We start from the raw sequence: 21,758 nt of genomic DNA, 5'->3' as shown, positions 1-21,758 counted from the left end.
TAGGGCCAAAATGAACTGAAACAAAGATTGCTTCAACCCACCCTAGACCAGACACATTCCTGAGTGTGAAGAGCCAACCCAGGAGAAATGGCACAAGGATCCAACCCAGGTTATCATACAGTTCTCCTTCTCATTGTCCTAGCACAAATCACTATTTTGAATTATCCTGTTTCTTTTCATGTTTCTTGTCTGTCTTCTTCCATCAGAACATAAGTACCATAAGAATTGAGACTTTGTGTTGTTTACCATGACTTTCCCTACAACAGTGCTGAGCACAAAATAAATCCTCAATAAATAGTTATTGAATGAATACCACACAAATGAAAATGTGCCCCCTAGTATATTTCCTTCTACTCTTAAACTATTTTAAAAATTGTGAAATATCTTAAACACTCAGAAAAGCACTCACTCCTCATATTTAACTCATCCTAAGATTTTACCACATTGGTTCAAATTTTCTTCTGTCCTTTAAAAAACAGAATAAAGACAAAAATATATAAGAGATAGAGAGATGGCTAATGTGTGGAGTTTGTAAAAACAGTCTTTATTAACTCATATTACAAATGATTCACCTGCATCAAGTTAAACTCAAACTACAGATCCCAGGCAGCACTGCAATGCTGGGCACGTGGTCTGTTCTTTTCACTTCTGCAAACAGCCAATGAGAGGCAGCGTTTACAAAGATCTAGGATGACATCTGGTGTATTGACTGTCGTCAGTCTAAATGCTAGTTTTTGCCGTTTGAAAAGTGTTGCAGTAGCTCAGATTTAAAGAGGTATTTTTTCCTGTTAATTTGAAGCTCGTTGTGCCTCTTGTTTCCGAGGGAAGAAAAGCTGATTCAGTCATGTCAATGGATGCAATTTTGAATTATAGGTCGGAAGATACTGAAGATTACTACAAGTTACTGGGATGTGATGAACTATCCTCGGTAAGACAGTGGATAATGCTGTATTTTTTTTTCACAACAATATTTGAAGTTTTTTTTTTTTTTAAATATATTGTGATATTTGAAGTTTTTATTTAAGGTTTTAACTTAAATAAAACTTTTTGTCATATTGAACTACAGACCTAATCTTGCATTATTTTAAAGCACTTTTGGCTCAGAGAAAAGTTAAGAATTTAAATGTATATTGAGTCTTTACTTGAATAGTGTCTTGTGGTAACTTTACGGATGCTTCTGATTAAGTATGTATATTCTGGCACATGGCTATACCTTCTATTTTACAATCAGCATACTAAAAATAAATATGTGAAATTTTATCATAATTTCTGATGGCAGTGTTTCATAGTATACATAAGCTATATCTTTATTATGGTAATTCATACCATAATTGAAATGAAAGATGATTTTTTAGTAAGTTAGGAATTTAAAAATATTATATTAAAACATGTACTTTTTATGTGAGCTGTTAAATTATAAAGGAAAAAGCACCTTTCATGTTAGTATTTCAAACTGTGTGACAGAAATTACTTCTTGAAAGGGCTGCTTCTGAAACAAAACATGTGTGAAAACTCTGTGGTTGTTCACTGGATCTATAATGAAATAATGTTTTTAAAGTCCCCTCACAAACAATTGTAAAAGTTGTAGAGGTTTTTATAAATTATGGAAAAATCATTTATAATTTTATCTCTCACAGATAACACTATTAATATTTTGGCATATCAATCTCCAGTCTTTTTCCTATGTATATTTTTTGAAGACATGTTTGGGCATATTATATATACTTGTTGATTCCTGCTTCCTACCCATTAATATTATAACAAGAAATTCTCCATGCTATTAAACTTCCTTCATGCATTTTTAGTGGTTGCAAAATATTTCATTTTATTATATTATCACAATTGAATTATTCTATTATTGTTAAATATCTTATTTCCAATTTTTAAATATTTTAAATAATGTTAAAATAAGTATGAAATATGTCCACTATTATGAAATTATCATATATTATTAAATGATGTTATTAAAATATATTTATATTATATCATTAATATATTTTGCTTTATTCATTTTTATTAAAATATAACTATTTTATTTTATTTATTTTTATTAAAATAAAACTATTAATATTAATGTTTTAAATCAAAATGTTTTTATATTTATTCTTGTTTCATCAAGACAGGAATTTAGTTATAAAATGTACTTAGCTTTGTGTTGAGGATAGGATGCAATATTGGACACAAAGGATTAAAATCTCTATTTGTGCCACACTGTGAGGAAGTTATCTCAGATACACAGAACAGCTTATGATGATCTTTTAGTTGCATATTTCTTTTCAAGAATAATATCTTGCTCTTGTTTATGTTGGTGGTAATTTGCTTATAGCAATTGAGAAAGTTTATTACCGTTTTTACCATATATGTTATTCCCACTTCAGATTATACTACTACAGAATATTTTTTTGAAGGAATTAATTTAAAATTAACAGAACATAATTAAACTTGATAAGGTTAATTTGGATATTTTTAAAAATATGCACTAGGTTTTAAAGTAGAGGTCATTAAATCCCCCAAATAAATCTTTTGACCCATCTAATCAGTCTTTTGAAGTTATGCCCTTATTTTTTCAGTCTACAAAGAAGGAGAATTCATTTTGGATAGACTCCCAAAAATGATACCATTGTTTATGTGTAACAGTTTCATTTTATGGTTACCAGGTATAGTCATACTTCTCAGTCTCAACATTCCTTTTTCTGGATGTATTTTACTGATCTGTTAATCACATAACATATCTAGATAACAATCACTTATTTTTAATGAAATGACTGTCACAGTTTTGTCATTTCTTTTTATATGTATCATTTTCTCCCTTTTTCTTAAAGGTACATTTCCCATTGAAATATATTTTTATGACTTCTTTGTCTATTTAGTGTAACATTTCCTTTATTTGTAATGGATGAATTTCCTTAACTTCAAATATTCCTTGATTTGATACTCTAAAATTAACCAGAACTCTTCATACTCAAAAGCAATTGAGCAGTTATAATTTCAAAGCAATTTGATATTTTGATTTTACTTATAATAATTGAATTGAGACACCCACATAATAGTTTTGCTTTGGTATATAGTTCTTATAATTTAGAGGTCATATTGGAAATTGATTAAATTCAAAGTAAAGTTACATATTTTCTAGTAGTTCAGGAGCAGTAATTTTGAAACTTTTTCTTCTCAAGAGATTTTTAAACATCACCCTTCACAAATTGAAACTACAATCATGACAATAAACAAAGAGACGAATTTCCTACTTTACATAAATGACATTCATAAATTATGGAAGGATTTCCACATTGTTGTATAGAAAACAACATATCCCCCATTGAAAAAAAAATATACCAAAGTTCAATCTGAAGTCAGTCATCCTTTTCTCCTTATATTGGACTTTACACAGAAGACACATGCTCTAAAACCCTCTAAAGTCCTTATTGATGCATACACTACACGCTAGGGGTGTAAAGCATCCTCACTGGTGTGGATCTTGTTTGTTTTTTAATATTTAGTCACTATTTCAGTAGCAATGATAAGAAGACGTCATGGACTTGAAAACTGACCACAAACCTGATAAATGGAAACAGATTTTTTTTCCCCTTAATCCTCTTCTTATTGACTTCAGACTGTCTGGGTTCACATCTTTACTCTGCCACTTACTAGCTGTGTGACCTTAACTAAATTACTTTAGTTTTCTATGCCTTGGTTTCCTGATTTGCAAGTGCTAAGTTGTTATTGTTGTGGCTGTAGTTTTTGGCCTCACAGGGATACCATGCACTTGTGTGCTTTGTGAATTTATCCTATCCTAGATTTTGCATTCTTTTAAAGATGTTTTATTTCGAAATAATTTTTGCCTTACAGAAAAGCTGCAAAAATAATAACCCAAGAATTCCTACATACCCTTGATCCAGCTTCCCTTTATGTTAATTGTTTTTCTTCAAACTTTCACCCCCTGAATTTAGCATCCTTTGGTGGATCTTGCCTGTAGCAGTTATTGCTATGGTGTTTGCCTAATGGTAATTTTCCGTTTTCCTCATTCATTTATTAGTTGAAATTCTTCTGTGAAGAAAAGCTCTCCCTTCTCTCACATTTATTTGTTCATTCAATTTATTTTTTATCACTATTGGTTAGTAGAAAGTTATTGTATTTTAAGGGTTATAACCCAAATGCTACTATTATTTATTTTGTGGCTCAAATGGTTTCTATGGCTCATATTTTAATTAATTTATCATTTGATTAGAATGCTGTAGGAGGATCTCTCATTTATTTCAGAGATACTGCTAATATTTAGAGTGTTGTGGGAAACATCCAGTTTTCAAACTGAGTGACTTGAAATGATGGATACTAATTGACTCACTTATTAAAATGTGTCTTCTTTTTTTCTGCGGCTCACCTCTACAGCATATGAATTTCCATCACTGAAATCTGTTCACTCTTATAATGAACAAACCACAATTTTCAGAAAGCGCCTATTACACTACGGTGATATTACTTGAAGAAGAACATCTGTCAGTCTATAATCAAGTACTTACTGAACACTTACTGTTGGGCCAGTATTAGAAGTGATGGGGAGTGGGGTGGGAAGAAAAGTAAAATAAAACAAAACATAAAGGTGATACATAGTGCTAGTGTATAAAGAACTTGGTATCCAATTGACAAGCTAAAGCTAAAACACAAGAAACAATTTGAAAACAATTAAGTACTATGTTGTATGGTGCTGTCTGTAAGTACAACATGAGAAATGTTAACCTAAATGTTTAACATTTGGAGTATGACATATGAATGTTAATTATCTATGCATATATGCTGTATCTATGTATGTATGTAAATAAGTACATGCATATATGTATGTATTTATATATGTATTTTTATATATGTTTGGAGTCAGACTGTGTGGGTTGAATTCCTGGATCTGCTACTTTCTACTTGTGTGACCTTGGGAAATTTACTTAATTTTTCTATGCCTTGGTTTCCTAATCTGCAAAATGAGAATAATAAAGGTATCCATAGTATGTCATAGAGTTGTGGGAATTAAATGAGACACTATATGTAAAGTGTTTAGAATAGTGCCTGGCACATAGTAAGTCTCGGTAAATCTTAGTTATGATAATTATTATTATCATTATTACATACATACATATTTACATCATTCCTTTTGAGATAAAAACACTGTGGATTTATATTGTACATAATATCTTACCTTTTCTCATAGAAATACATAAACTTTCTCAGATTGTTAAAAGTCTTCTACAAGATGATATTTTAATGACTGCTAAGTATTCCAACTTATAGCTATATTACAATTAACTTTAACAAATATCCCATTATTGAACACATAGGTTTTTGTTTAAAATTTTTATTTTATTTATTGAACTTTCTTATAGCTAAATTCTTTTCCCACCTCTAATTATCTACTTAGACAAATTCCTAGAATTGGAATTGTTGGATCAAAAAGTAAGAAACAGGCCGGGCGCTGTGGCTCACGCCTGTAATCCTAGCTCTTGGGAGGCCGAGGCGGGCGGATTGCTCAAGGTCAGGAGTTCAAAACCAGCCTGAGCGAGACCCCGTCTCTACTATAAATAGAAAGAAATTAATTGGCCAACTGATATATATATATAAAAAAAAAAATTAGCCGGGCATGGTGGCGCATGCCTGTAGTCCCAGCTACCCGGGAGGCTGAGGCAGAAGGATCACTGGAGCCCAGGAGTTTGAGGTTGCTGTGAGCTAGGCTGACGCCACGGCACTCACTCTAGCCCGGGCAACAAAGTGAGACTCTGTCTCAAAAAAAAAAAAAAATAAAAAAAAAAAAAAAAAAGTAAGAAACAGGCCGGGCGCGGTGGCTCACGCCTGTGATCCTAGCAGTCTGGGAGGCCGAGGCGGGAGAATTGCTCGAGGTCAGGAGTTCAAAACCAGCCTGAGCAAGAGCAAGACCCTGTCTCTACTATAAATACAAAGAAATTAATTGGCCAACTAAAAATACACATACAAAAACTTAGCCGGGCATGGTGGTGCATGCCTGTAGTCCCAGCTACTCGGGAGGCTGAGGCAGGAGGATTGCTTGAGCCCAGGAGTTTGAGGTTGCTGTGAGCTAGGCTGACACCAAGGCACTCACTCTAGCCTGGGCAACAAAGACTCTGTCTCAAAAAAAAAAAAAAAAGTAAGAAACAAACTAGAGGCTTTTCATATGTATGTATTCCAATTGCTTTCCAGGCAGTTTGCATCTATTTACATCCTCACCAGGAGAGCATAAGTGTTCATTTCTACGCACCCTCAGTAACACTGGTTTAATAACTCATTCTTTGGATGTTTTGATTTATTTAATTATGAGTAAAGCTGAACATTTTGTATGTTTACTGGCCAGCAAGATAGGCAGTTTTCCAGATCACTGGACATTGGGTCAGGAAGTCAGGGTTCAGTGGACCTTGATGTGGAGAGCCTTGGCTGCCTATGGGCTGCGCGCAGCACGGGGCACATGGGGTCGGGAGGCCAGGTGATAAATAGAATGTGTCCAAGACAAACTAACCCACTTTACCAGTTTACCCAGAACCAGCTGTACAGGAGGTGTGTGATAAACTTTGTGATAGTTAAAACTATGAAAAATAATGACAGACATATGGACTATTCTTAATTTAAAAAATATATAAAATTGGCAAAACCCTAGAAAATATAAAGAAGAAAAAAATCAATCACACATGTTAGCATGACTGAGAATTAACCATTTTGACACACTTGCTTTGGTGGACCAATACCAGAATGTTTTTTAGTGGGATATGGATTAAAAAATAAAACAACAGCAACAATAAAACCCCAAAACTTTCTACCTTTGATAAATATGTATAATTTTATCCATCTGTGTTATTTAAAAACTCTAATGTATATGTACATAAATATATGTTAAAAGTGTATTTTGGAGGATATGACCTATTATCTTGGGGAAGAAGGGTAAAGGGCTTTTACTTTTTATTCTGTATGGATAGAAATTTTTTCAAGGAGAGTTTGTGAGTATTTATAAATTACTTATTAATTAAAATGCTTTATTACTGCACTCCATAGAATACTTAATATTTTAAAATTTAAAAACAAGTCTAATTCTCAATTATATTTGTTATATAAGTGAGTTATGGTGACTTATGGTTAAAGGGGTAACACCTAGGAAGAGGGAAAACACAATTTATTACAGTTCTTAACAGGAAGTCTATCTCTTCCTGTTATTCCAAGAAGTTCTCAATAGAAGCTTACCAAGGAAAGGAATAGAGTTAATAGTCTGGGATATATATATATATATATAATACAATCCGATTTGATTGTAAAAGTGAAGACATTTCGTATGAGATTTAACTAAGGATGGCATGGAGCTTGGAAGAATATGAATCTTATGACAATATTGAGCTGAGGTGCTTGAGAATTAATTTCTCAAACAAAAGGTAATTTGCTCTCATTTATTGGTGGTTAGTAAATATGGAATCTCATATTAGTTTCCTAAGCCTGAAGAATTATTTAAAAGATTAAAGGATTTAAAGTCTGACTGCTTAGTTAACAAAAAAGTAGGCATTTTTAGTAACTAGCTGAATGACTTAGGACAAGTTACTTAACCACTGGTATTTAATTATAGCTACTGTTATCGATTTCTTACTATGACCAGGCTTTGTGTTAAGTGCTCTACATTATTCATCTGATGTAAAGATAAGGAAACCCTAGACACGGGAAGTTATGTAATGTGCCTAAAGTCTTGTGGAAGAAGTGGGATTTAAAATCAAGCAATCAGGTTCTAGAGTCACGTAACCACTGTTGTCTCCTGCTACTGTCATTGCAGTTATGATTAATAAAACCAAGTCATAATTCATATTAAGAGGGATTAGGTGGGTAAATGAAATCGTATCAAATCAGGAATAGCCCTAAAACCTCATTTTAGTTTAGGCTGCAGTTTCTGTTTTCCCTGTCAAAATCTCTAACAAAGCTCCTAACTGGTAACAAAATTATCAGGTTTGAATTATGTCCTTTTTCTTTTAATTGTGAAATTCTTTAATAAAAAATAAAAGGACCAAAAGGCAGGAAGAAGGAACTTTATAATGGATGATATATAAATTTTAACTTATAATTTATAATTCAGGGATATAATGAATGGTGATTAAGCATCTTGGAAGAATTCAAATATGTGAACACATATTTTATATATTCTGAGGAGAAACCTATCTGACCATATTGGGCATTTAAATACATTGAAGCCGGGTGAGGTGGCTCATGCCTATAATCCCAGCACTTTGGGAGGCCAAGGCAGGAGGATTGCTTGAGGCCAGGAGAGTAAGACCAGCCTGGGCAACATAGTGAGATCCCATCTCTGCAAAAATAAAATTAGCATGCGTCTGTAGTCCCACCAGTTACTTAGGAGGCTGAGGCAGGAGGATTGTTTGAGCCCAGGAATTCAAGGTTTCAGTGAGCTGTGAACATGCTGCTGCACTTCAGCGAGGGCGACAAAGCCAGATTCTGTCTCTTAAAAAAAAAAATGTGTAAGTATATATTGTGTACATCACACCTTTAGAAGTGGAATAGAAAAAAGAAGTATATATTGTGCTCATAGGTGTCTTGGGCCATCATTTAAGTAAAGTAGCAGATTAAATTGCCATCAGACTACTATATCAATAGGAGTTTTTAATGGATGCTTTTTTTTTTTTTTTTTTTTTTTTGAGACAGAGTCTCGCTTTGTTGTCCAGGCTAGAGTGAGTGCCGTGGCGTCAGCCTAGCTCACAGCAACCTCAAACTCCTGGGCTCCAGCGATCCTTCTGCCTCAGCCTCCCGAGTAGCTGGGACTACAGGCATGCACCACCATGCCCGGCTAATTTTTTTCTATATATATCAGTTGGCCAATTAATTTCTTTCTATTTTATAGTAGAGACGGGGTCTCGCTCTTGCTCAGGCTGGTTTTGAACTCCTGACCTTGAGCAATCCGCCCGCCTCGGCCTCCCAGAGAGCTAGGATTACAGGCGTGAGCCACCGCGCCCGGCCAATAATGGATGCTTTTTGAATTTGGTTATTTAGGAAATTATTTCTTAGAGTAAAAAGTCAAAATAGAAGTATAAGGATCAACATAAAAATTTGAGTTGATCATGGCTGTTTCAGGCAGGACTGTTGCCCATCTTCTTTCTTCATGCTATTTAAGTTAGACTCCTTATTTTAAATGCTGATTTTTGTTTTAGGTCGAACAGATCCTGGCAGAATTTAAGGTCAGAGCTCTGGAATGTCACCCTGACAAGCATCCTGAAAGCTCCAAAGCTGGTAAGAATTTAATAATGGCTCTTTCTCAAGAAAATGAATAGCAAATAGAACCAAAAAGCTTTTGAACAGCAACTTAATTTTCTCTGTCGATTATCCTCAAAGTTATTCTTTCATTCGATGCCAAAGGCTGTTTTTGCACTATTGGATGACAGGAAGGGAGAAGACTGTGCAGGGTCTCTTTTAATAGTGGCCGTTTAACATGCATTTTTCTTTCTGCTATAACGTGCTGCTTTGTGGTTTAAAATTTATCCAGGTCATGCTTTATTTCACCAGCTTGTGAGTGTTAACATAACTTAAGTATGTTTGTTATCAGGCAGTTGTCTTCATGGGAACCTCGCTGTGATTTCTTCCTTTCTGTGAATGTGAATATATCCATATATTCATACTTCTGTTTCTTTCCTTTATTATTATTTAAATATGCTTATGTCTGTCTAAGATTGGAAAAATACTACCAACTCAATATTCATTCTGCAGCTCATCTCCCTACTCTCCCTCCCTATCTTTCTCCCTCTCTTCTGAGCCAAACTTCCTGAAAAAGATACCATAGTTGATGTCTCTACTTCCCTTCTTCCCAGTTTTCCATTTTTCGCACTCTGACTTCCTCCCCTACCCTTTCTCAGGAATGGCCAGGGACTTCTTGGTTGCCAAATACAATAGGTACATTTTAGTCCTTAACTCCCCTGAGCTCGCTTCAAAATCTGGCATGTCCACCATACTTTCCTTCTTGAAACATTCTTTTCTCTTAGCTCTCAGGATAATATGCACTTGTGGTTTTCCTCCAGCCTCCTAAAGCTGCTCTTTTTCAGTCTCCTTTGTGACTCCTCTGCTGCCCTAAGGTTCCCTCCTAAACTTTCTTCTCAGCTCACCCCCACCCCCGACTTTCTGGAGCCTTGTCCAAGTCTGGGCTTTAATCACCAGCTCACAGTTGTTTTTTCCCCCCATTCAGAGCAGATTGAAGAGCCAGAACCAATTCATTGTTGATGGCTCCCCAATGTATCCTTTTTTTTGAGACAGAGTCTCGCTTTGTTGCCCAGGCTAGAGTGAGTTCCATGGCGTCAGCCTAGCTCACAGCAATCTCAAACTCCTGGGCTCAAGCAATCCTACTGCCTCAGCCTCCCGAGTAGCTGGGACTACAGGCATGCGCCACCATGCCCGGCTAATTTTTTCTATATATATTAGTTGGCCAATTAATTTCTTTCTATTTTTAGTAGAGACGGGGTCTTGCTCTTGCTCAGGCTGGTTTCGAACTCCTGACCTCAAGCAATCTGCCCGCCTAGGCCTCCCAGAGTGCTAGGATTACAGGCGTGAGCCACCGCGCCCAGCCCCCAATGTATACTTAACCCAGTTTTTGCTCCTCATCTTCAGACTGTAGTTTCGATGGCTTCTTGGAAATCTCCATTTGGAAACATTTCAAAGTCACTCTTTCAAAAACTAGACTCATTATTCTCCTCTCACCCCTTCTAAAATGTTGCTTATTTTTCTGTGTTTCTCCATCTCAATGAATGACACTGGCATCCATTCACTTGATCAAGCAGAAACTGGGTCTCCTTCCTCTCCCTCATCCGGTCGTCTACCCAGTGCTGTTGATTTACCTTCCACATTTCTCTCTGCTGTGTCCTCTTCCCTCTGTCCTCACTGCCACTACTGTAAGTAGGCTCCCATCATTTCATCCCTGCATCCCTACAGCATTCCTTTAATTGCTTCTCATTGCAGATAGTGATTTTTCTTTTTAATTATGGAAAAAATATTTAATATGTGTAAAAGCAATAAGCAATAAAGAATACTATAATGGATGCTGACGTATGTAACAGTCAGTTTAAAATTTTAACAATGTAATGGAAAACTCTTGTGTTTTCCTACTCTGATTTTATCCTCAGGATAGGTAAATATTATATCTTTTTTGTTGTTGTTGTCGTTTTTGAGACAGAGTCTCACTCTGTTGCCCAGGCTAGAGTGCTGTGGTGTCAGACTAGCTCACAGCAACCTCCAACTCCTGGGCTCAAGCGATCCTTCTGCCTCAGCCTCCTGAGTAGCTGGGACTACAGGCTTGTGCCACCATGTGCAGCTAATTTTTTCTATATATTTTTAGTTGGCCAATTAATTTCTTTCTATTTTCAGTAGAGATGGGGTCTCGCTATTGCTCAGGGTGGTCTCGAACTCCTGACCTTGAGTGAGCCACCTGCCTTGGCCTCCCAAGAGTGCTAGGATTACAGGCGTGAGGCACCATGCCCAGCCGGTAAATATTAGATCTTAAATTTGATGATTTTGTTTACTATATGCATATAGTATGTATATTTATGTGATTTTTTCTATAATGAAAATATCAAACTAAGACCTATCTATAACTCCACATTGCACAAACCCAAACTCATCTTTGTTTAGACATTTTTTCCTTGTCTTAAAGCTCCTTATTAATTTTCTCTAGAAATCACTGATCCCTGTCTATATAAATGAATAATTTTCCAATATATGAGGTCATCTTTTGTTAGATATTTTACTATTATTTTGCTCATTTGATTTTTTTCTCTTCTTATTAATTTATTTAAGGTAACATGAACAAATCATAAGTATAAGCTTGATAAATTTGTATAACTAGCATATGTATACCTAGTTTAATCACTGCCCAGAAGAAGAGTAGAACATTATCAGCAACCCAGAAATCCCTTTTCATGCCCTGTTCAAAGTCAGCACCCTCTCCCATTTTTGGATCTCTATCATCATAGATGAGTTTTGCCTAGTTTTGAATTTCATATATATAGAATCATACAGTGTGTGTGGCTGCTTTCACTTTGCATTACGTCTGTGAGATTCACACACATTGCACCCTTAGCAATAGTTCATCCTTTGTCATTGTTGGGCCCGGAGGCACAAGCCCCTTCATGCTGTGTACCCTCTTAATTCTTTATCCCCCTTTTCTCTTTACCACCATGCCTACGACTCCATGTTTCAGTCACTCAGAGCTATGCTGGATCTTTAATGTGCTCTGTTCTTTCTACTCTCCAGTCCTCTATGCTTGCTGCTTCCTCTGCCTGGAACATCCTTGAGCCCTGCACGCCTCCCTGCCTGCTTGGCTTGGCTGGTTGTGCTTCTGGGTCAGGTCTCAGCTTAGCATCACTGCCTCTGAGAAGTCCTGTGTGCCCTGGCTACTCAGAGCACTGTGTACGTCAGGCAGCAGACTATGTATCACACCTTCTCCTTATTGCTTGTTTGCTTATTAGTTAGACTGGAAGCTCAGTGAGACAGACACAACTGCTTGCCTTGTTCACAGTGGAATGCCCCGTACTGAGCACATCACTTGCAGAGGACACCTACTCTGATATAATTTCTTGAATGAGTGAATGAATGAATGCATGAGCATTTCTTTAGGATACAGATTAAATACCTCTCTGAACTGGAGTTAAGATTAAGATAGCTGTCCCTGCATAAAATTATAAAAATTTGATAAACACTTAAAAACAACCAGTGTCCCTGGTTATTCTTTAACTGGGTTCTTTTCCAGTGAAGCATGACTCCGAGTTGTTCCTCTGTCCCTGACAAACAATTTTTATTCACGATACATGATGAATCACTGTGCAGTCATTGCCATTTCTAGTTGCCATAGTGATGGGGGTTTTCGTGTATGGGCTGCCTCAAGGCTTCTTGTTCAGAGAAACACTGGACTGTGTAAACATTGTTTAAAATGAAAAGGTACACGAACATCAATATCTTCTGTTGTCAGGCGTGCAGTTGATGTATGATTCAACCTTTGGGTAGAGATTTTTTTAATCTATGTAAGCATCCATCCATTTACTCAATTTGAATTAATATGACTTTCTGAAAACTTAAGTGGTTATGTACACACTTGGAAAAAGATTAAAATTATTGATAAAAACATTTTAAAATTAAAAAACAATTCAAACAAATACTGAATTTTAACCTGACAGAAAATCAGAATATAATGGACAGATTTCAAAACATATCCTCATTAGGGTGAAAGGCTAGCCTATAGAGGAACTGCAGGTAGAAGAAATGAAACTTGTGTATATACCTTTCTGGTCCACTAAATGTAGTCTCAACTGTTGCCATGGAAATTACTGACTTGTTAGCATGATGGAGTAGTGGATATGAACACAGGCCTGTCTGTCTGGATTGTTCCCATCTCCTACTTGTGAGCGAGTTGACCTTGGGCAACCTCTCAGAGCCTCAGTGTTCTCATAGGTAAAATGGATAGACTAATAGCATATTGCTTCCTATGTCTGCTGTGAAGATTAAATGAGGTATCCTGCATGTGGGAAGTGCTCACTGGATGTTGGCAATTATGATTCAGTGGACTTTCTTTCTTTGTTTTCATGTGGCAGCCAGAGGTAAAAATTTAACCAAATGGGATAGTTTTTTTTGGTTAAGTAACCATTGAAGATCTTTATTTTATTCATAAGCAAATCTAATTCTAAGGCTGTCGGAAATCCCTTCCCCTTTCCAGGTGTAGGTGATGTAGGCAGGGCTGGTTGTGCTACAGAAATTGTGTCACTAAGCCTAGAAGAGTCTAGAAGCTCCACGCTGGTGTTCACCCTAGCCTCCTGTGCTTGTGACAGTAACTGTTGCAGATCTACACATTATTAACTTCTCTTTGACTACAAAGAAAGGAAGTTTCAGACTAAATTAAGGACCTGAGACATGATATTTTTGTTACTGATGTGCAAACTTCAAAGACATTTGGATATTTGAAGAAGGGTATATTGGAAGAACAAATTTCTTTGTTAACTGATATCTTTTAATGGCTCGATATTTTCCTAATTTAAAATCTCTTTATTTCTTTTTTCCTCCTAGAATAAAAATAATATAGCAGTAATAAATAATGTTGAAAAGGAAAGTCTGCTCTTATCTCGCCCTGCCAGAGAACCACTATTTTTTTTAAATTTCTATAGATTTAGGGGTACAAGTTGTGTTTTGGTTACATGGATAAATTGTATAGTGGTGATATTTAGGTTTTTAGTGTACCTATCACCCAAATAGTATACATTGAAGAGAATCACTATTAACAGTTGGTGTGTTTTCCTACAGATCTTTTTCAAAGCATATTTGGACATCACATTATTGTTATTATTAATATTTCTCAAGTAATTGTAAATGGTATACCTTAAAATGTGGCTATAATAATACAAATTCTATTGTGAAATGTGAAATTTAAAACAACCTTTGCATTTTCAAGGTAGATCCAGGAGTTAAATCAGAATATCTCTCAAGAGTTCCAGTATCATTTGCTCATATAAGCTTACAAAATGAGATCTCTTTTCCCGGAACGGGTAAATGTTTATCTTGTGTGATTCATTTGATAATACATTAAAGGACAAATATAAACCCAAACTCGTCTTTATTAAATGTGGTGAAGAGGATGGAACAAAAAAAAGTTCACATTACAGGAAAGATAAGGTCTCTTTTTCTTTCTGCTTATCAACTGTTGTTGAGGGATTGGCATCAGCATCATTCTAAGCTGACTTCTTTCATTCTGGAAATTCTGGAAAGCGAGGCCAACAGTAATGCGCGCATAGTGAAGGTGACTCATAGATAAAAATATAAATCTTTACAACTGCTGCATTAGTAGTAGCTGGCGTGTGCATCCTTGGTGATAATTTAATAAGCTTTTTATTCTCATTGGAAAAAGTGACATATTATTTATACAACAGGACATTTACATTGTCATCAGCAACAGGAAGGATTGCTCACTGGATCAAACTGCTGTGGCAAGATGCTTTTATTTGTTTTCCAATAGCTTTCAATATTCCCATCTTTAGGGTCTTCCCTTTAATCCATTAATTGCTACCACCTCCAGGGGTGATACTAAAATAGTTCATGATTTATAAGGTACCTGTCCTGTCTAGCTTTTGAGCAGGGTGCTGGAGGTACCCTGCTGCATCAGGCAGTCTCCCTGGATGCTGGGGGAACACTTGAAGCAGAGATGTTTGGGGGACGGGGCTCAGGGACACCAGCTCTTGACCAACTAGAGTCTGGAAGTATTTGAGGATTTTCACAATTGGTGTGGAAGAACTGTAAGTAGTGACAGTACATACGTCTTACACCATAACACCTTTTTCAGGGCATCCTGATTACTTCCCATGAGGTATTTTTAAGTACTATCAGGGTTATCTTAATTGTATTTCCCAAATGATACTATTACAATGTTCCTGATTCACGAAATGTTTTGAGGACATGTGCCGTTTCTTTGGTGCTTGGAGCTCGGGGAATAGCACTATAAGAATATCTTTATATTCACTCAAAATAGGAAGCATTCATTCATTCATTCATTCAAGTATCCAGTGGATACTTTTTAAGCACCTACTGCACTGCTGTAGTGGAAGAGACGCAGCAGAGAACAAAACAGATATGCTCTGTCCTTATGAAGTTTATATTCTGGTAGATGTCAGAAATCATCAACAAATAGCTATGTAATGTCAGGGAGTAAGTACTATGAAGAAAAGTAAAGGGCCAGGAGATAAAGGAGTGGGCTGATGTGGTAGGCCCCACCAAGGAGGTGGCACCTGAGCTGGCATCTGGAGGAAGTGAGCTATGTGGTGCCTGGGATAAAAGTGTTCTTGGCAGGGACAGCAAGGGCCAAGGCAGAGTGTGCTTGGTGTGCTCTAGGAGCAATCGCTATGGCTGGGGCAAGGGGAGATGGAGGGGAAAGTAGAAAAGAAATGAGATCAGAGAAGGAAGAAAGGAATAGATAGAGGTCAGGCCTGGTAGTCATGGTAAGAGTTTTGGATTTTATTCTAAGGGAAATGGAAAGTCTCTGGAAGTTTTAAGCAGAGAAGTGATATTTATATGACTTTTTTTTTTAAAGATCACTCTGCTATGTAGAAAATGGACTAAGGCAAAGGCAGGGAGATCAGTGAAGGAACTGCTATGATAATTCAGTCAAAGAGGATGGACTAGGGTGGTGGCAGTGGAGATGGTGACAAATGATCAGATCTTGGATATCTTTGGAAGGTAGAGCCAACAGGATTTACTAATGGGTTTGAGAGAAAGAGAAGAGTCAGTTGTTTTGAAAACCAATGAAATGTGTCCCGATTCTCCAAGAAGAACCAGTCTTGCCTCAAGAGTTCTCTTTGTCACAATGTATTGAAATGATTTGTTTCTATGTCTGCCCCATTACTATACTCTGAGCACCTCAAGGGCAAGACCTGGATTGACGAATGCTGGAGGAGGAAGTGGGGATTAGAGGACAACATGCTTTCAGGAAAACGGAAGGGGGCGGGAAGGTGGTCAAGTGTAGCTCGGAAAGCACAGGTTGGGAGCCTGGCAGGCTTGGGTTTGGATCATGACTCCATCACTTGAAGCTTTGGGACATTGGGCAAGTTACATTAACCTCTCTAGCCTTAGATCCTGTAAAATGGGGATAATAATAATAATACTCACCTCATAAATTTGTTGTGAAAGAGATATGTGATCTATGCTTATAAATGATAACTGTTGTTATGACAGTGTTTTCTATTTATAATTCTATCTTTGGCCTTTCACAAGTTATCTTCTATGTGGTTTTTGGTATGGTTTTAGAATAACTTTATTTCGAAAATTATCATACAGCAAAACTAACTTCTTTGGTACACAGTTTTATGAATTTTAACATCTGTATAGGTTGGTTAGCTACTACCACAATCAGAATACAAAGCTTTCATCCCCTCTAGGGATAGTTTTTTTTTAAATAACAGCATTATTCACATACAATTCACATACCATAAAATTCACCTGTTTAGGTGTAATGTCAGTGGTTTTTAGTATATTCATAGTGTTGTGCAGCCATCACTGCTATCTAATTTCAGAACATTTCATCACCACAAGCAGAAACCTCATACTCATTAGCAATCACTTCCCATTCCTGCCTACCCAGCCCCTAGCAACCACCAACTCACTTTCTGTCTCTATAGATTTGCCTATTCTGGATATTTCATACAAATGAAATCATACAATATGTGGCCTTTGTGACTGGCTTCTTTCATTTAGCATAATGTTTTCAAGGTTCATCCATGTATCAATATTTCATTCCTTTTTATGGCCGAATGATAATTCCTTTATGTGGATACATTAATACCACATTTTGTTTATCCATTCACAGTTGATGGACATTTGTGTTGTTTCTACTTTTTGGCTATTATGAATAATGCTGCCTTCATATACAGGTTTTTATGTGGACATATGTTTTCATTTCTCATGGGTGTGTACCCAGGATTGAAATATTAATAGTTGGGTCATATGATAACTCTGTTTAACATTTTGAGGAAAGGCCAAACTATTTTTCGAAGTGGCTACAACATTGTTACATTCCCACCTGTCCATGTGTAAGGGTTCCAATTTCTCCACATTGTAGTCAACATTTGTTGGCTTTTGCATATAGATTTTAGGACTAATTTGTCAATTTCTGATAAAAAGGCAACTACCATTTTGATAGAGATTATGTTGAATGTGTATTTCTATACACATGTGGAAAGTATTACTTTTTTTTTTTTTTTTTTTTGAGACAGAGTCTAGCTTTGTCGCCCAGGCTAGAGTGAGTGCCGTGGCATCAGCCTAGCTCACAGCAATCTCAAACTCCTGGGCTCAAGCAATCCTGCTGCCTCAGCCTCCCGAGTAGCTGGGACTACAGGCATGTGCCACCATGCCCAGCTAATTTTTTCTATGTGTATTAGTTGGCTAATTAATTTCTTTCTATTTATAGTAGAGACGGGGTCTTGCTCTTGCTCAGGCTGGTTTCGAACTCCTGACCTCGAGCAATCCGCCCGCCTAGGCCTCCCAGAGTGCTAGGATTACAGGTGTGAGCCACCGCGCCCAGCGAGAGTATTATTATTTTAACCATATGAAGTTTTCCAATCCATGGACAAGAAGTGTCTTTCCATTTATTTAAATCTTCTTTAATTTCTTTCAACAATACTGTGTAGTTTTTAGTGTGTGTATTGCACTTTTTTTGTTAAAATTTTTTCTAAGTATTTTATTCTTCCTGATGCTGTTATAAAATGGAATTATTTTCTAAATTTCATTTTCAGATTATTCACTGCTAGTGCATAGAAACACAATTGATTTTTGTATATTGATCTTGTATCCTGCTCCACAGAAAGTTTTAACTTCACTGAGGGGCAGAAGAGACTTTGGAAGTGTTTCCAACAGGACCATGCAAAGTTTCTATTGTATGCCGTCTGGCCAAATAGAGCAGTGACAAAGCTACCGTTTGTCAAACACAGACCATGTTATTTACTATACTTAAAAAGCCTCCTATTGCTCTTATGACGAAAAGCAGACTAGAATCTTTAGGGTGACATCTAAGGAAGGCCCTGGATGAATGGGGCTCTTGCCTACTCTACAGCCCTGTCCCTTATCGTTCTTCCCCAGCTCTGTGTCCTCCAGCCACAGTGGCAATTTCTACTTCCTCTAATTCACTATTCACTCCTTCCTGCCTCAGAGTCTTCATTTTTCCTGTGCCTCTTGCCTGCTCACTACCCTCCCTCACAACTAGCACTAGAAAAGGTAGTTTTCTTCCTAGCAGACAGAATCATATTTTTTCCAACGTTTGTAAATGTCTGTCGTTCTCTTCTGCTAATAATGTCTGTCGTTCACGTCTGCATCATCAGCATCTGGAACAGCACCTGGCACGTCGCCGAAGCACAGGGAAGGGAGTGGATAAACTGTGTGCCAGACACGTGGAAATCCATGATCTCACTTGTCCTTAAGGTACACTTCACAAAAGCTGAATGAGGTAAACTGGCCCAAGGTCACATAGCTAGTACGTTGCAAAGTCATGATTCTAGTGAGATTTGTTTGATAGTTTTGGAGTTTAGAATGATCCTTCTGAGAGAGGAGTTGCTCATCTCTTGATTTGTTTTCCAGTGGAGACTTTTCAGAAACTGCAGAAGGCAAAGGAGATTCTGACCAACGGAGAGAGTCGAGCCCGCTATGACCACTGGCGAAGGAGCCAGGTGTCGATGCCATTCCAGCAGTGGGAAGCTCTGAGTGACTCGGTGAAAACGGTGGGTTTCTCTCTGGGGATGATGTGAATTTGTGAAGTGCAGACTCTCCATGTATTATACTCACATAGGAGCTTAAAGAGTCCATAGGCAGTAGGAGGGAGAAGACCAAGAAATTTGTAGAATCTGTGTATCACTCAGTAGCCCCAAAATCCTATGAGGGGGAATTGACCAGAACAGAGGCAATGAATTTGTGCCAGAGAGCCCGAGCCTACATTTTTCAGTCTCTCTGGCTGTTCGCTTCCATGTATACACACTCCCCATTATCACTCACTGTTTTATGAGTTCTAATAAAGGTGCTTCTCATATACTGCTAAATTTTGAACCATTGCAGACGTATCTCCTCCATCTTTTTATTAATAGTTCATATCAGTTTATTCTCTTTTCAAGGCTTATAATTATCATTAAAGAATCTGCATCTGATTAGGTCAAAGAAAGTTATAAATTATTCCTATTATGCATTCTGGTGAAAGAATTGTTAGACTTTTTAAACCATGGTGTTATCTTTCTTCACCCCATTAAAAAGTCAAAACATCAAAATTATCACTATAGTTACTGTTCCATATTCATTGTGTTCAAAATTGACTTTTTTTTTTTATACAGTCTTACTCTGTTGCCGGGCTAGAGTGCTGTGGCGTCAGCCTAGCTCACAGCAACCTCAAACTCCTGGGCTCATGTAACCCTAACAATATTTGTACCCCCATAATATGATAAAGAAAAAACAACAAAACTCCTGGGCTCAAGCGATCCTCCTGCCTCACCCTCCCGTATAGCTGGGACTACAGGCATGCACCACCATGCCCAGCTAATTTTTTCTGTATATTTTAGTTGGCCAATTTATTTTCTTTCTATTTTTAGTAGAGATGGGGTCTCACTCTTGCTCAGGGTGGTTTCGAACTCCTGACCTTGAGTGATATAACCGCCTCAGCCTCCCAGTGTGCTAGGATTACAGGCGTGAGCCACTGAGCCTGGCCCAAGATTGACTTTTATTTTATTTAATTTTCTTAAGAGACAAAGTCTTGCTCTGTTGCCCAGGCTGGAGTACAGTGGCATGATCATAGCTCACTGTAACCTTGTACTCCTGGGCTCAAGCAGTCCTTCTCCCTCAACTTCCCGAGGGTGGATGGGACTACAGGCATCTGCCACCATGTCTGGCTAATTATTTAATTTTTTGTAGAGATGGAATCTTGCTATGTTGCCCAGGCTGGTCTTGAATTCCTGGCCTCAAGCGATCCTCCTTGACTTGACCTTCTAAAGTGCTGAAATTATAGGCATGAGCCACTGTGCCTGGCCCTAATGTTGACCTTTCTATATTGTAGGGAAAATGTAATTTTATTTTTTAAGCAAGAAAATGAGGTTTATTGAGGAAGAGCAAGATAGGTTATAGAGCAGGAGCAAGATACATTTGCCACAGACGACCAATGGACCCCCTGCCATAACAAGAGGCTGAGAAAACATAATTTTAAAGGTTTCTACATGCCTAGGCATGATTTATTACCTAAATTCTTTCCATTGGAATACTTTTCTATGACATAAAACTTAGAATACAGAAATTACCTTATAGGCAAGTTTTCAGGAACAGTTGTTAGAATTAGTCTATAAAGTGATTCACATTTCTTAAATTACAGCCCTTTGGGGTTTATAATAGATTTCCTGCTTCATAGTTGATAAAAGTCTTGTGAAACTGAGGAAAGGTCTTTGAAATAATTAGGAAGAGCAATGCAAACCTTCTAAAGTGTATGGTTAAAGCCACTCTGCATAAAGTGTAAATTGTTTTCTTCATCTCATTTGGAAAGAACTGTACCTTCATACCAGTTTCTTTAAGGTGGGATAATTATTTATCAGGTACTAACCATATGCATATTGTACACATTCACAAAATTATTAGAGGGAATATTTCAAAAGAGATAGTGACTTTACATATTCAAAAATAAGATTTTTTTCATTTTCATTGTGGTAAATTCAAAATTCCTTCTTGATACTGGCTAAACATTGTTCTACCAATTCTGCATAACCATATTTTCCAGTCTCCTAACTGTGACACACTGTAACTGCAACCAAATTAGTGACTCTTGCTATTCTAATGTTTTCTGATTTATAGTTTATTTGTCTTGTTGATCCACTGAACTGTGTCACTTAAATTTTAATTGCTAATATCCAGTTAGCTGTGGATTTTTCAAAAACTCTTCTCCAAATCCCTGCTTTAATTTATATAGACAGCATCTTTCCATTAAAGACTAATTTCCTGTCTCCAAACACATCATTTCTGCTTTGAATTTAGTTTAGCTATGAACTATTTGAAGTCTTAATAATAATTACATTTTAGATCTTACTGACTGCATCATTTGTCTTGTCAGCAAAAATAAGTAGTATGGCCGGGCATGGTGGCTCAAGCCTGTAATCCTAGCACCTTGGGAGGCCGAGGCGGGCGGACTGCTCAAGGTCAGGAGTTCGAAACCAGCCTGAGCGAGACCCCGTCTCTACCAAAATAGAAATAAATTAATTGACCAA

General features: G+C 37.0%; 1 protein-coding gene across 1 annotated transcript in view; it reads left to right on the top strand.

The window, feature by feature from the left end:
• Positions 1–670: 670 nt before the first annotated feature.
• Positions 671–21,758, top strand: part of DNAJC12 (DnaJ heat shock protein family (Hsp40) member C12) — a 34,078-nt gene continuing 12,990 nt past the window's right edge. The window contains exons 1-3 of the mRNA XM_012762714.2: positions 671–928; positions 9,180–9,258; positions 19,111–19,250. Of these exons, the coding sequence (XP_012618168.2) occupies positions 845–928; positions 9,180–9,258; positions 19,111–19,250 (303 nt within the window). The 5' untranslated portion in view covers positions 671–844. The remainder of the gene's footprint in view (positions 929–9,179; positions 9,259–19,110; positions 19,251–21,758) is intronic.

The sequence above is a fragment of the Microcebus murinus genome, chromosome 14, assembly GCF_040939455.1.
Source record: "Microcebus murinus isolate Inina chromosome 14, M.murinus_Inina_mat1.0, whole genome shotgun sequence".
Lineage (NCBI taxonomy): Eukaryota > Metazoa > Chordata > Mammalia > Primates > Cheirogaleidae > Microcebus > Microcebus murinus.
Note: the sequence above shows the minus strand (reverse complement) of the source record. Positions and strands in the feature narration are given on the sequence as shown.